The following is a 12,782-nucleotide window of genomic DNA, read 5'->3' as shown; positions in this document are numbered from 1 at the left end:
GAGGAAAAACAGGGAAGGGACAGTCATGTTAACCACCTTGGGTTCCTTGGAGAAAAGGGATATAAATTAAACAAATCAATAAATGACACTGGTGCACAGACTCAGGTTGTTTTTCAGCTTCCTTCACGTGATAGCTTGAAAAACCCTATCATGCTAATTGCCAACAGTTCAGGTTTTGGTGGCTGAACATCAACAAACTAGGAGCTTATTGTGTCACATGTGTGGTTCACAAAGGCAATTAATTCACTTTGTCAATAGAAAATGAGGTTTGGGGATGCATCAGCACTATTTCACAGTCCAGTCAACACTTTGTTGTGTTCTCTCTTCACGCGTTCCACCCTCCCCAACATCCAATAGCTTCTGCAGTCACTGAAAGATGGGAGTCAAGTGATGCTCGATTGCCTATAATGTGTTGCAGACTCCATTGCCACAAGTACCAGCAAGTTACACAGCTTAGTCATGGTTCTCACAAAGGCTAATGCTCCCTCATCTGCAGCCCCCATGTCCCTTTGCATACTGGTTCCAGAGTCAGGGACCCTCCAGGATGGCATGTCAAGGAGCATAAGGAGGCTGTCTATGGACAGACAGACACAGCACACACACATGCACACACATGCCTTCCACTCATGTGATAGAAGTGGCTTGGGTCCAAAGGTCTAACAGCTTAGTTTCACAAAATGGAGAAGAAAAGTAAGCCATGATCCTGAAGCATTTACATAAATTCACAGTAGTGTCAAGTGAGAAGCAGCCATGGACAGAGGAAAAAATATCTGAACACTCATGGCTAAATTCACATGAGAAGCTACCCTTATTAGTTAGGTGGAGAAAGGCCATACCTCAGTGTGGCAGAACATCTGCTTTACATCTAGAAAGTCCCAGGTTCAATCCTGGGCATATTCAGGTAGGGGTGGAAATGTACCATCTGAAACCCTGGAGAGCTGCTGCCTGTCAGTGTAGACAACACTGAGTTAGATGGACCATTGCTCTGACACAGTACAAGGCAGTCACTGTCAGATCCCCCAGCCAACAGCAGTGTTGTGTTATCTTCAGTGTTGACTAGCTGTAGTAAAGAACCAAGCTTAAAGTCAGACATGTGTGAGCCTTGTGTCACACCTTTCCTGGTCCATTTCCATGGGCGGGGGGACCTATTTGTGGCCTGAAAGCTGATAGCCTAACACAGATACTGGGGAAAACCTCAAAACTTTAATACTAGCAAATATCTTGCACCTATATAATATCTAAAAGATGGGCATAAGTAGAACACAAAAGTACAGAGCTCCTGTGAGGTAATTTCACATGAAGGAAAGTTATTGCCCTAACTGTATTGTTCTTACTACTACACAACATGTTCCAGTTAATTTTTATTTACACAACAGAATTTGGATTTGCAGATTGGATGTGAAAGCACAATGTTTTAATATACAGGGAACATTGGGCATCAAACAACTTTGATGGTTCTAGTGTGATAGATGGAACCCTAATGAGGGAAGGATCCTTAGACTTTGTTCTAAACGTAATGGAAGAATGCTGAGCTTCAAAGCACCAGTTCACACAGCTATTTCCATCGGAAAATGGGCAATGTGGCATTTTCTCATTTCATATGTTGTCTTCTGAATGTTCTCCCATCTCTCTGTGTGAAAGTGCTTCCAGAAGTCCACTATATATCACTATATATCCTTAAATATTAACTAGATGGAATAATGAAACACAAGAATGGCCAGAATTCTACTTCATGGTTACATTAGCTAATTTTAAAAGACAACAATGTTCAAGACAGTGATAAACTCTATCGTTCTCTGTCTAGGATTTAGACAGCAAGATACAAGCAGTGCTTGTACTATTCATGAATCATCTCAGTGGCAGGAATAGAAGCCAGCTGGAGTTTACCTGCTTCCATAAATCCAAGCATCAACAAAAAAAATGGGACTTGGGTTACTTAGAAAGAAAGCCAATTAACATAGAATTATAGAACTGTAGTTGGAAATAACCCTGAGGGTCATCTAGTCCAACCCCCTGCAATGCAAGGGTCTCAACTAAAGCATCCATGGCAGATGGCCATCCAACCTCTGCTTAAAAACCTCCAAGGAAGGAGAGCCCACCTCCTCTTGTTGGCGTCTGCTGCAGTGTCAAACAGCTCTTACTGTCAGAAAGTACTTCCTGATGATTATGTTATTTTTAATAGAGTAAAACATATTTAAAGTAGAAAGGACAGCCAATTCTAGTGGAAGTGTGTGAACACATATTCAACATCATAGACATACACTTGGTAGCCTGAAGGGTTATTAGTTAGCATTTAAGATGCAACCTTGTGAAGTTAACTTTTAAAATGAGACCTATAAATGGGAGTGAAAAATAAGGAGCCTTTTAGAAGCAACATATGCCTAGGAATAGCCCAAAGTACACAAATTTCATGAGAGGACGGCATTTCTGTTACCTATTACCTATTAAAAGTCCAGTGATTGGCAAAAACTTCTGAGATCACAGTTTCTAACATGAGAAAGCTTGTGTTGATTGTTTACTCCTTCCCTAAGACCCAATACTAGTCATGTTGCAATGATTAGTTCATTATAATCAATTGCGTAAATAAAAAACCAACGCATTTTTACAGTATCTGGTTGCTATATTGAGAATCTCAAAGGGTAAGATACAGATAACAGGCAAGCCAGACACAGATGGGGTTTTTTTTAATGCATTTTATTAGGTTACCTGCTTAATTTAGTATGGTGTTTAAAAATTGATTTTAATGATAAATTAAGTTCACGAAAATAAAAATCTGTTTCACATACACACACACACACACACACACGGAGAACTAAACACTGGTTTGCTTGTTTTTACCTCACACCGGACTTTGCACAGCACTCTTGCCTCAGACATTATTTTTGGCTGAAACATGCCTGAGTAAAGACTGCATGTTCAGATGAGTTTATACAATCACGTGAAAAGAGAATGTCAGCACTGCAACATTCCCAGTCATTCTCATACAGCAAAATTTCTATTTAACCATATGCTGAGAAACAATCCAAAACAAAATTTTAAGTCATAGCTAAACACTCAGGGGGCAACATTCATGGGACGGGTTGGGGGGAGTTTCACAACGGAATGACTCAGAAAAGTAACCACATAACAGCTTTTTTCTATAATAAAAAAGTCATGCACATTCTCCCTCACTGGCATATTTGAGAATCATGGGATGTGGACCTCAGGATCCTCAACTGCATTCCAGGTACTCATTTTGATTTAGAAGGGCTGGCATTTTTAAAACTGAAGAGCTCAGCATTTCATTTTTTTCCTTGAAGGATATTTGTACCATTTGGTCTCTAGAGCTTCCTTGAACTCTGCTGAACTGAAAACTTGTAACTTTTTACCGCCAACACAGATCGGTGCCACTATTCCCTATTTAAAGCATGGGCCTCAAAAGCTGCTTGCTTCCCAGTTAGCATGGAATGGCTAAGATACTTGTTACCCCTTAGCAGACTTTAACCAGCCTTACTTCTAGTACAAAAGTGTAGTTAAGAGAGACTAAAATGTGGGTTTTATTATTTCAGTGCACAATTATGATTAGAATGGGAACTATAATTCACACTGGTGATTGCAAGTACACATCTAAGCATTACTCCAAATTTACTCAGAATAGAAGGGCATGCACAGAACTTGACAGGTCTGTGTTTATGGCATAAGTGTTGGAGATTGTAATACAGACCTCCCTACACCTGAAGGATCACTATCTACGCTATCAAACTCAAATTAGCTCTGGACTAAAATAGGATTCCTTGGACCTCAGAGGACCCCATAAGGCCTCTGGACCTTCTGCTTGAAAGCCCTAATCTATAGGAGCAAGAACTGAATTGCAGAGTTCCACCACTCACAGATATGCCTGAAATGACCTCATTAGATTTTTTTCTTTCTTCCTTTCTTAATGTGGACTGTGGACATGTTGGCCAATAAGCCCTTAGGAGCCAGAAAGCTTAGGAAACAATGATTTCAGGCTATCTCCACATTGTAAATTCAAATGATTCACAGCTTCTGTAGGAACCTCAGTAGGAACCCAGTGACGTGTGGTTCCATGAAAACACAAGGGCCTCTTAGAGCTTTCTCTAGAAGGGACGTGCACAAGAGGCAGGCCAGAGCGGTTTCCTCAGGATGTGAAGCTGATGGAAGAGGGGAAAGCTCTAAGGTGAGAGCTGGGAGGGTTAACTCTTCTGTATGTGGAATAAGGATCAAGGCATAATCGTGACAGAGGGCTTGGTTTTATATATACATATAGTGTCCCCCCTCTTTTCTTTATTTCTGCTTCCTGTCTTGTTTATCATTCTCAATCTTTAGATTAGTTTGGTTTTTTATTGTTATCTTATGTTGAAAACTCACAATAAAATTTAATATGAAATGTAATAAAGCTTTATCTACACTGCTGAAGCACCACAAACATTTTAAATGTTTAATTCAACATGTTTGAACGTTGTGTGTCTGAAATGTGGACATATTCTAAGTTTGCAGCAATAAGAATGCCAGCATTAAACATTTCAATTGACAGCTAGTATGAAGGACTGTAAAACAACACCACTCTGCTTTATTAGCTTGGTCATGCTACACTAAAACTGGGGCTTAGGAGTATTCATGCAAAAAAACAAGTAGTGCCTTTTCCCTTTACTAGCAACAGTGCTGAGCCACATCTCAGCAGGAAAATCTCCTGGCAAGCAAGCAGCAGCTGCCTTAGTGGTAGCATTGCTAACTGGAGCCTGTTTTATTTAGGCACAGATATTTTCTTTTTATCAGTATTTTTACATAAACCCTTGTTTTCACCTGGACAAAGGTTCACCTGTCATTAAAATAAAGCTTCAAACCATAAATCTCTCACACACCATTATATTACATTTTGGGTACCACTTCAGTTTTTCTTCATGTGACAAAAGTATTTTTAAAAAAAGTTTTCTTGCAAGGGGTTGCTTTAAAATGAGGTCCCCGCTGCCCTTTCTTTTTAAAGTGCAAAAAACTAATCCTGAAGATTGTGCTTCTTAAAACACTAAATAATTGTTTGATTTCTGCTTCAGAAATACCAAAGCACATCAGTGCAGATGTTCCAGGCCTTGACAGAGAATCTGTAGTCTTATGGTGGGCTCAGACATGTGGTGGCAGCAGCGGCGAGTCCTTTAAGGCCTCCTCTTTCAAAGCGGCATTTGGTCATTTAAGCAAGACAGACATTGCAATAGAGTTTTAAATGATGATTAGATGTGAAAGTAAACAAGGGCTTACAGTGATGAAAAAGCAGCATGAAATGAAGCAAATTAAATTATTAGATGCAGCTCCTATTGTAAACCAGTTCCAGCAATTTGTTTCTGTTATTTTGTGAGTCAGCACCATCAGTCCGACAATCAGTCTTCTAAAACGTAATGATTCTAACATTTAATGTTCAAGATAAGCAAGGAAACCATGCTTTAAAACCCCACATTCTTCAGGCCTTGTTTTCATACGATGGAAAAGTTAAAAAAAAAAAAGTGCCATATTTTTAAAATAAATAAAACATCTCCCCCTGCTAACTCAAAGGGTCCAACAATAGGAGGGCCAGATGTAAGACAAGAGAGGGGCTCCTGTACCTTTAATATTTGTGTAGAAGAGGGAATGTCACAACGGGTGCAGCTTTCATAACATGAAACATCCGCTGATGCTTCCCTCTTCTATGCAGCTATTCAAGGTGCAGAGTTCCTTTCCTCTTCTGCGTCTGGCTACCCTAGCCAACAGTGACATGGGCATTAGGAACATTTAAGACATCTCCAAGGGCAAATGTAAATAGCCACACCATCTGCATACCTAATTCATTTCATTTCATTTCTTTGGAATGGGATATAAGAAGTATTGAGGCGCAGCAACAAGAAGACAAAGACCAAGTTGCAGGAGGGGGGAATGTCTCTTAAACACGCTATCCTCCAAAATCAGACTGCCCCACCCCATCATCAAAAAAAAAAAAAAAGGAATTTGCAAAACTTTAACAGATTTTTTAAAAAATATAAAATATTTCCCTGCAATGTTGCAGGCAGCACTGTGTCAGCACCTGAGAAGCAGGAAATAGAAATAAAGGGGAAATTACCAGAATTAGCATTGATTTTGATACTTGGGTTACTTTGCTCTGATGGAAGAGTAACTGTTGAAACAAACAGAAGAAAACCAGGCTTCTATCTCTGAGAGAGAACATAAGAGATATGGAGAGCCCTGTGGAGGTTAACAAGCCACCTTCTGCTGTCAGTTTTGGTCTGAATAGGAAAACTAGCTGGCACCCTTTAAAAAATTATCATTGCAGGCCAGTAAAGAACTGGTATCTGAACTGGCGTAAATATAGCATAATTCTTTGACTTCGGTGCAACTGAACCTCAAGAAATGTGCAAGATTATTTCCACTGATTTCAGCTAAGCTAATTCTTTCTATGCCATCTGGCATTTTGCAGTGTTTACAGCCACATCAGAGATCAGCTTTCCCTAAGTAACCCTTTGGCATTATTTGTGCTCCCAGAGGGAAACAGTAAAGGAATACAGGTACAGGTCAAAACACAGACAACTGAAACACTGGGTGGAACAGCAGCATTACCAGCATCAACTAGGCTGATTGAAAGGAATGTATTACTGGGTTGGGGATTTTTTTGTTTTTAATCCAGCATGATTTAAAAAAAAAAAATTGATCCCAAAATTATTCAGTTCTTCCCTATCACAATGGCTCAGCTAGTTTGCGACACTGGACAGCACTGTGTTTCCACAGATGCAGCTCCTTAGCAGTTGAGTGCACATCTGCAGGGAGGACATTTCACCTGCGCACACTCATTCAGGAAGGCAGTCCCTTTCACAAATTCTAAATACAAAATGCGCCTTTCCCTTTCCCCTCCTCCTTTGATATCCAAAGAGTTCACTTCAGTCCAGCTAATTTAGGAGAGGGATGTTTAGGAGACCTACATGAAAACAAAACATTTTTATTTCAGAAATTACCCGCCTTTTCGAATGACAAACTGGCCTCCCTTTAATGGATAGCAGCCCCTTGGCTTCCCCAGAGGCCTGAAACCAAGAATGGGTGGGGGTGGGGGAGGAAAGTCCTTTGCTCTTTCTTGATTTGTTGGTCATTCTCCCCTAGCCAAGAGGAGAAAAAGCAGGTCTGTAAGACAGTCTGTGCTAACCAGTGTCTTTTGAGATTGATAATTAGAAAGGAGATATGCATAATCAGGTATCTTCCCTGGCATAATGGTGAGGCCATGTTGACTGGAGGGGGGGGACTTGGTTTGGAGACAACATTCATTCCCCCCCCATTACTGTTTTAACTCCTTGTGCTGTTGCTCTGATAGCACGGTGACAAAGAATACTATGATGAATTCCAATTGGATGGGGAGAGGTGTGAGGGGTTAATCCCGGCGCATCGGAAGCATGTCTAGGAAATATTCAGCAATGCCGATGAAATACACAACTTGTGCAATACCAAAGAGTGGGGCGATGACCAGGGCTCTGCAATATGCCCCCTTCAAAAAGGCTGTGGGACCTTCATTCCGCCAGATTTTCCTAAAAAGGCACACAAAGAAATCAGATGAGACTACGTGTGTTCACCACAACTCCCACTTAAGTGTTGCCAATCAGAATATCTGTTACTTCAGTCATGCCCGCCCTGCCCGTTTTGCTTTAGAGCACACAGTTATCTGTAACAAACAGGCTTTCCCACATGAGCAGCATACTTTACAAAGGCATTTCATGTACAATGAAAAACCAATTTCCTGCTCATCTCAATGGCTATTTGGCCAGGAATAGCATAAAAATGGTTATCTGCTGCAAATTTCGTTCACATATGTGTCAGCCTTTGCCCAAACAAAGCTCAGACTAGGTGATTTTCACATCCTTGTTTGGGACACACAACACTGGGTGGGTTTCCAGGCTTGCTTGTAGTGGATTTTAAGAGCAATGCAAAATAAATGATGGGAGAGGTGCAGGCAGCAGCAGCTGTCTGACTTCCTGGCGATGGAGTTGCTGCCACTTAATGGGTGAGAAGAGTGGGAGGGACCAGGCAGTGGGGATGCCAGCAGTGTGTGGTTGCCCCTGTGGAGCCAATCTTGCACTCCCGCCAGCGTACCTGCACAGCGCCAATGCCCAGGCCAAGCCCCCTGCTGCTTCACCCTTCCCCATGCTGCTAAGTGGCAGTGACTCTGGGAGCTCAGATGGGCAGTGCTGTCCCTTCCTCCCAGTTGCTAATGGATGCAGGATGAGACACACTTCAAGGTTGGAACCTACCAACGGGCCCAGTTAAAAAAACAAAGGGCCCTGCTGGATCAGACCAAGGGCCTATCTAGTCCAGCATCCTGTTCCCTGCAATAGTCAACTGGATGCCTATGGGAAGTAAGTCCACAGCTGCCTCTCTTCTACTGTCGTTCCCCACACCTACTGGCAACTTGTGCCTACTATGGCACCTCCAATCCTGGAGGAAGTGTATAGCCATCAAGCCAAGCTGCCATAGTTACTATACTGTATTTCATTCACTGTGTTTTAGTAAGAATCTCACAGTTTTATCAAAGTGGATTTGGATACATCCAGCAGCAGCAGCCCCCACAAGAAACATGTATCAAATTCATATATGAGTAAAATTCTGTTTTTATGCCTGCAACACAATCCTTTTGGTAGTAAGCCTCTGTGTTCACTGGTATCCTTGGGACAAACGCCCAGGTTTTGCCGATTGCTGATCACTCTCAAAAGATCATTTACCTGGCACAGTCTATGATCCCTGAGTATGTGTCCTCGTTGACCCCCCTCTGCAAGGACTGCAATCTTGTCTTGATTACTGGGGAAAGAAGACAGCAGCGTTTGATACAATCAGTGCTCTAGTCTGTATTTAATTAATTTCTCCAGGCTTCCTTTAGCTGTTTAGGCATATACAAGTATCCCAGCACTGCTAAGCTCGAAGAGATTTTTATGACCTCCCCTTTTACAACTCTCTCTCCATGAACAGATTACCGGTAGTCTTTATCATCCGGACATGCTTTTTACTAAGCTCTTCATTTGCTTCTGTCATTAAGATGAAGTTGCCTCCCTCCTTTAACACATTATGTTGCACCTCTGCCACATTCTGCATCAACTGCAAGGCTCTTTGACTATATCACAAAGAAGTGGGGCTCTGCCACAAAATCTTGCAATGCATTTCTGGTGTATGAGTGCTACCTGAGTCTGTGGCTGATGGGAGCTATTTGCTCCCTGGAGGATTCAGATGTTCCTCTGTTAAGGTGTGGTACCCGAGGGCTCCCTTCTTCAAGGGAGAAACATGCTTTAACAGGCTACAGCCGTGGTTAGCTCAGGAGAGCTGTAAGCCCCCTTGTTGCTTTGAGGATGTTCTCCCCGCCCCTCAATCAAATGGCAAGAGATCAGGCAGAGATCACCTCTATATCTGACATGCATTTAGCATTCCTTCAAAGATAAACTGTAGTACAGAATTTACCCTTTCTACAAGAAGGGCCTGTGGCTGACTGCATCTCTTCAATTCTCTTTCTCAAGTGGAAAGTATACAAACCTCCACTAGCTGGAACAATCAGGATAGCAGCTTCTCTTACTGTGATATTGGGTGCTTTGCAACTTAGATCTTTCCCCCCTCTTTCTTAACACTGCTGTAGTCCACTGCATTATATGCCAGCTTGCCTCCTGTGACAGTGTGCTTCGTGAGAACACAAAAACACCAGTGTTCACACTCTTTCCTCAGTTTCCCCCTGTTGCCAACTGTTCTGGTGAACCTCCCCACATTTCACACGCACAGCACCTTGACTGAACTTTGCTGCAGTACCTACCATCACAAGGATTTACTGCTACAGCTGCCGTGCTGCCAGCCAGGCACCCAGCAAGGAAGGACACATAGAATGGAGCCTTGACATCCGGGGTTGTCTGCCCTAGTTTGTTCAGGTTTGCAAACAATGGAAAATAAACAATGGAAAACGGTACATCCCTGCAGAAGGAGAAGCAAGACCATGAGGGACAAGGGAAGAGCTCTTTCCTTTAGTCCTTTAATACCAAGCTGCCTCATGCCTCATGCCAATTGTATGGGGTGGTTAGTTGTGCACAGAAAGAAGATTCCCCTTTCCATAGTTTTCAAATGCATCAGATATTTCTCTTTCTACACTGTTCTCATTTAGTACTATGAAACTCCAGTGCAGTGTATCACCATCTCCCTCCCTTACCCAGTCTGTCCCCATCCCTAACTGAGTCAATACCCAGGGAACAACATGTGTTCCTATTCATTCCTTGTTGTTACCCCAGACTACTGGGCACCATTTGGATTTTAGGTCCTCCAGAGGGCCTAAAGGGGTGCCCTACCTTAGCAACGTAGCGCCAAGTCCCTTATAAAGTCCTGCGATGCCTTTGCTCCGAAGCAAGTCCCTTGTGATTTGCATTGCTGTCGTCCGTGTCTCCACAACAGACTCTGCTGCCCCAGCACCAGTGGAAGGGTTTAACTGAGCTTGTGCGGCCATTAGCTTCTTCTGAGCAGCTGAAGAGGAATCAAGACAGAGTTGTCATTTACCACAATAAACATGAATGCAGCTTGTAAGTTACAGACAATGACATAACATAAATGTTTTGCTTCTGACAGGAGGAAGAATAGGCCAGCCACAAATGTAATGAACTGTACATTGCTTAAGGTCAGTTGTACTGCCCTCTGATAAGTCACTAGAAACCGCCTTTATCCAGTTACGTTGTGCTGTTGAATTTTAGCTCTAAGTAAAATATTTATGTGGCTGTCACAACACCATATTCTCTGAGCATATCACAGGCTTTAACATACAGTGCACTCCACTGTCATGTCTCTCATATATATATATATATATGACAAAGCATTTACCCAGAGATCTATGCAGTCTGTTCACTTCTTCTCCCCCAAACTACTTCCACTGCACTTCTCCTATTTTATCAGAAGATGGAGCCCATGTAAATCCCCTGAGCTAATATATTTGCTCACATAGCCTCTGTTGCAACTGAGGCACTAAATCCCAGTATTGTGCTGCAGTGAGAATCTTTCTGCAGCCTTCTAATTTAACACATTAGTAACAGAGGATTTGAAGTACAACTGGAAACCGGTAAGATACAAAAAGATTCAGAGGCAAATGGGTAATCAGAAGCAGAGGGAGATACTAAGTCCCAGTGATGAGTGGTTGTTATTCACAATAGTCCTGTCTAACAGGATATTTATATTGGAGCTTTTGAAAACAAACAGCATTGGTGGTTCAATTCTGTGGTTGCAAAAATTTCCCACTGAACTCCTCTGTGCTAAGCAGTTCCTGCATTATTAGAATTCATTGTTAATACAATAGATAGTGAGTAAGCTATCCCCTCTCCCAACTTACACACACACACACACACACACACACACACACACCCCTTTCCCCCCTATGTTCCACACCTGTCAACAGAAAAGATCCAGTATTCTAAATTTTGTCCTGAAATTTACTTGGGGGGAAATGAGACAACATAACAATGGTAGGTAAGGTTGTTTGGGGCAAGAGCACAAGTTCTTAATGCTTAAGGGCTTTGGCACACTGCCAGACCTTCTAACTGGGGTGGAAACAGAAAGAAAGTGTCATAGAAAAGAAACACCATAGGGGGCAACTGATCCTCCTCCCTTTTTTGCATTAGTTACCCAGTTTAATAATTCACAAGCTGAACGCAAGCTATTGTTTTACCAGCCTCCTCTTCCCTATACAGATATCTAAAGATACAATTTCAGGCTCTCTCACATCAGGAGAATGGAAAGACTCATCATTTGGCTCACAAGGCTGAGGTCCTTCCCAGTGATGTAATATATCCTGGAGCTACTCAGGGAAAGAACGACTTCAGTTAACAGAACTGCTGAAAGGGCTCCGAATCCCTAAAATTTATTAAGGTATATATTGTAACCGATTATGTCATTATGTTGTGTTCTAATTATACTCAGTGGTGTGCCCCACATTTTACTGATTCACTGTTGATGGCCTTTGGGCTAAGCAATAAAAACTTAGTTTTGGATATTTGTATATCACCCCTTAATAAAACCTGATCCCAGCGCAGTTCAGTCCTATTTCCCTCCCACCACTGCCCTCCCATCATCTGCAAAGCCATCGGAGACATTTTCGGCTGCTGCATGGGCATGGTGAGGAGAGAAGAGAGACAGGTGAGGTACCAATTCGGCCTGCATCCTGCAGCTGGATTTTGAGCATCTCCATGGGAGTGGTGACAATCACCTGGCAGGTCCCTGCCCCACAGCCAGCCAGCATTTCCTTAATCAGGGTCAGCTTCTTCCTGACAAAAAGATAGGAAAGAGAGGGAGAGAGAGACAAAGAAAAATCAGCTGATTGACCCCAACTGGGTTAACCTGCCTCCAGGCAAAGCAACAGCCAGGCTTGTTTCTCTCTGTGATAAGCCCTGTCTCTGTCACTTATGGATCACAGAAGGAACGAACCCTGGGGAATGTTAGTCATCAGACATGCCCAATTTTGACTTGATTGGTAATGAATGCAATGCAGTAAAAAAGGCTGGAGGTAACCAAGTGACTTAAACTATCCAAGGCAGTGAAGAGACACTCAAGAGAAACAAAAAAATGGTGTTGGATACCCAGATGCACAATGCTGAATAATACACCACCAAAGACCAGCTTTCACCACAACCAAAGCCATTCTTTGGTGAGAAAGTCTCCCCAGAAGCTCAGAGAAATGCAGAAGCTTTGCTTCTGATCCAGTGAGCATCTGTTGCCATTGTGCTCCTACAAAAGGTACAAGCAAGCTAAACAAGTATAATCCCCCAGGCACTTAGGCA

At 42.4% G+C, this 12,782-nt stretch overlaps 1 protein-coding gene across 4 annotated transcripts in view; it reads right to left on the bottom strand.

Annotated features, from left to right (window-relative positions):
• Window positions 1–6,651: 6,651 nt before the first annotated feature.
• Window positions 6,652–12,782, bottom strand: part of SLC25A22 (solute carrier family 25 member 22) — a gene marked incomplete at its 5' end in the record, with an annotated part of 69,867 nt that continues 63,736 nt past the window's right edge. For all 4 annotated transcript variants that reach the window (XM_081011565.1, XM_081011566.1, XM_081011564.1 and 1 more), the window contains 5 exons: window positions 6,652–7,532; window positions 8,721–8,796; window positions 9,791–9,945; window positions 10,314–10,485; window positions 12,151–12,269. In XM_081011565.1, the coding sequence (XP_080867691.1) occupies window positions 7,379–7,532; window positions 8,721–8,796; window positions 9,791–9,945; window positions 10,314–10,485; window positions 12,151–12,269 (676 nt within the window). In that variant the 3' untranslated portion in view covers window positions 6,652–7,378. The remainder of the gene's footprint in view (window positions 7,533–8,720; window positions 8,797–9,790; window positions 9,946–10,313; window positions 10,486–12,150; window positions 12,270–12,782) is intronic.

The sequence above is a fragment of the Podarcis pityusensis genome, assembly GCF_964106645.2.
Source record: "Podarcis pityusensis genome assembly, chromosome: 1".
Classification (NCBI taxonomy): domain Eukaryota; kingdom Metazoa; phylum Chordata; class Lepidosauria; order Squamata; family Lacertidae; genus Podarcis; species Podarcis pityusensis.
The sequence above is the reverse complement of the archived record's forward strand: the minus strand, read 5'-3'. Positions and strand labels throughout refer to the sequence as shown.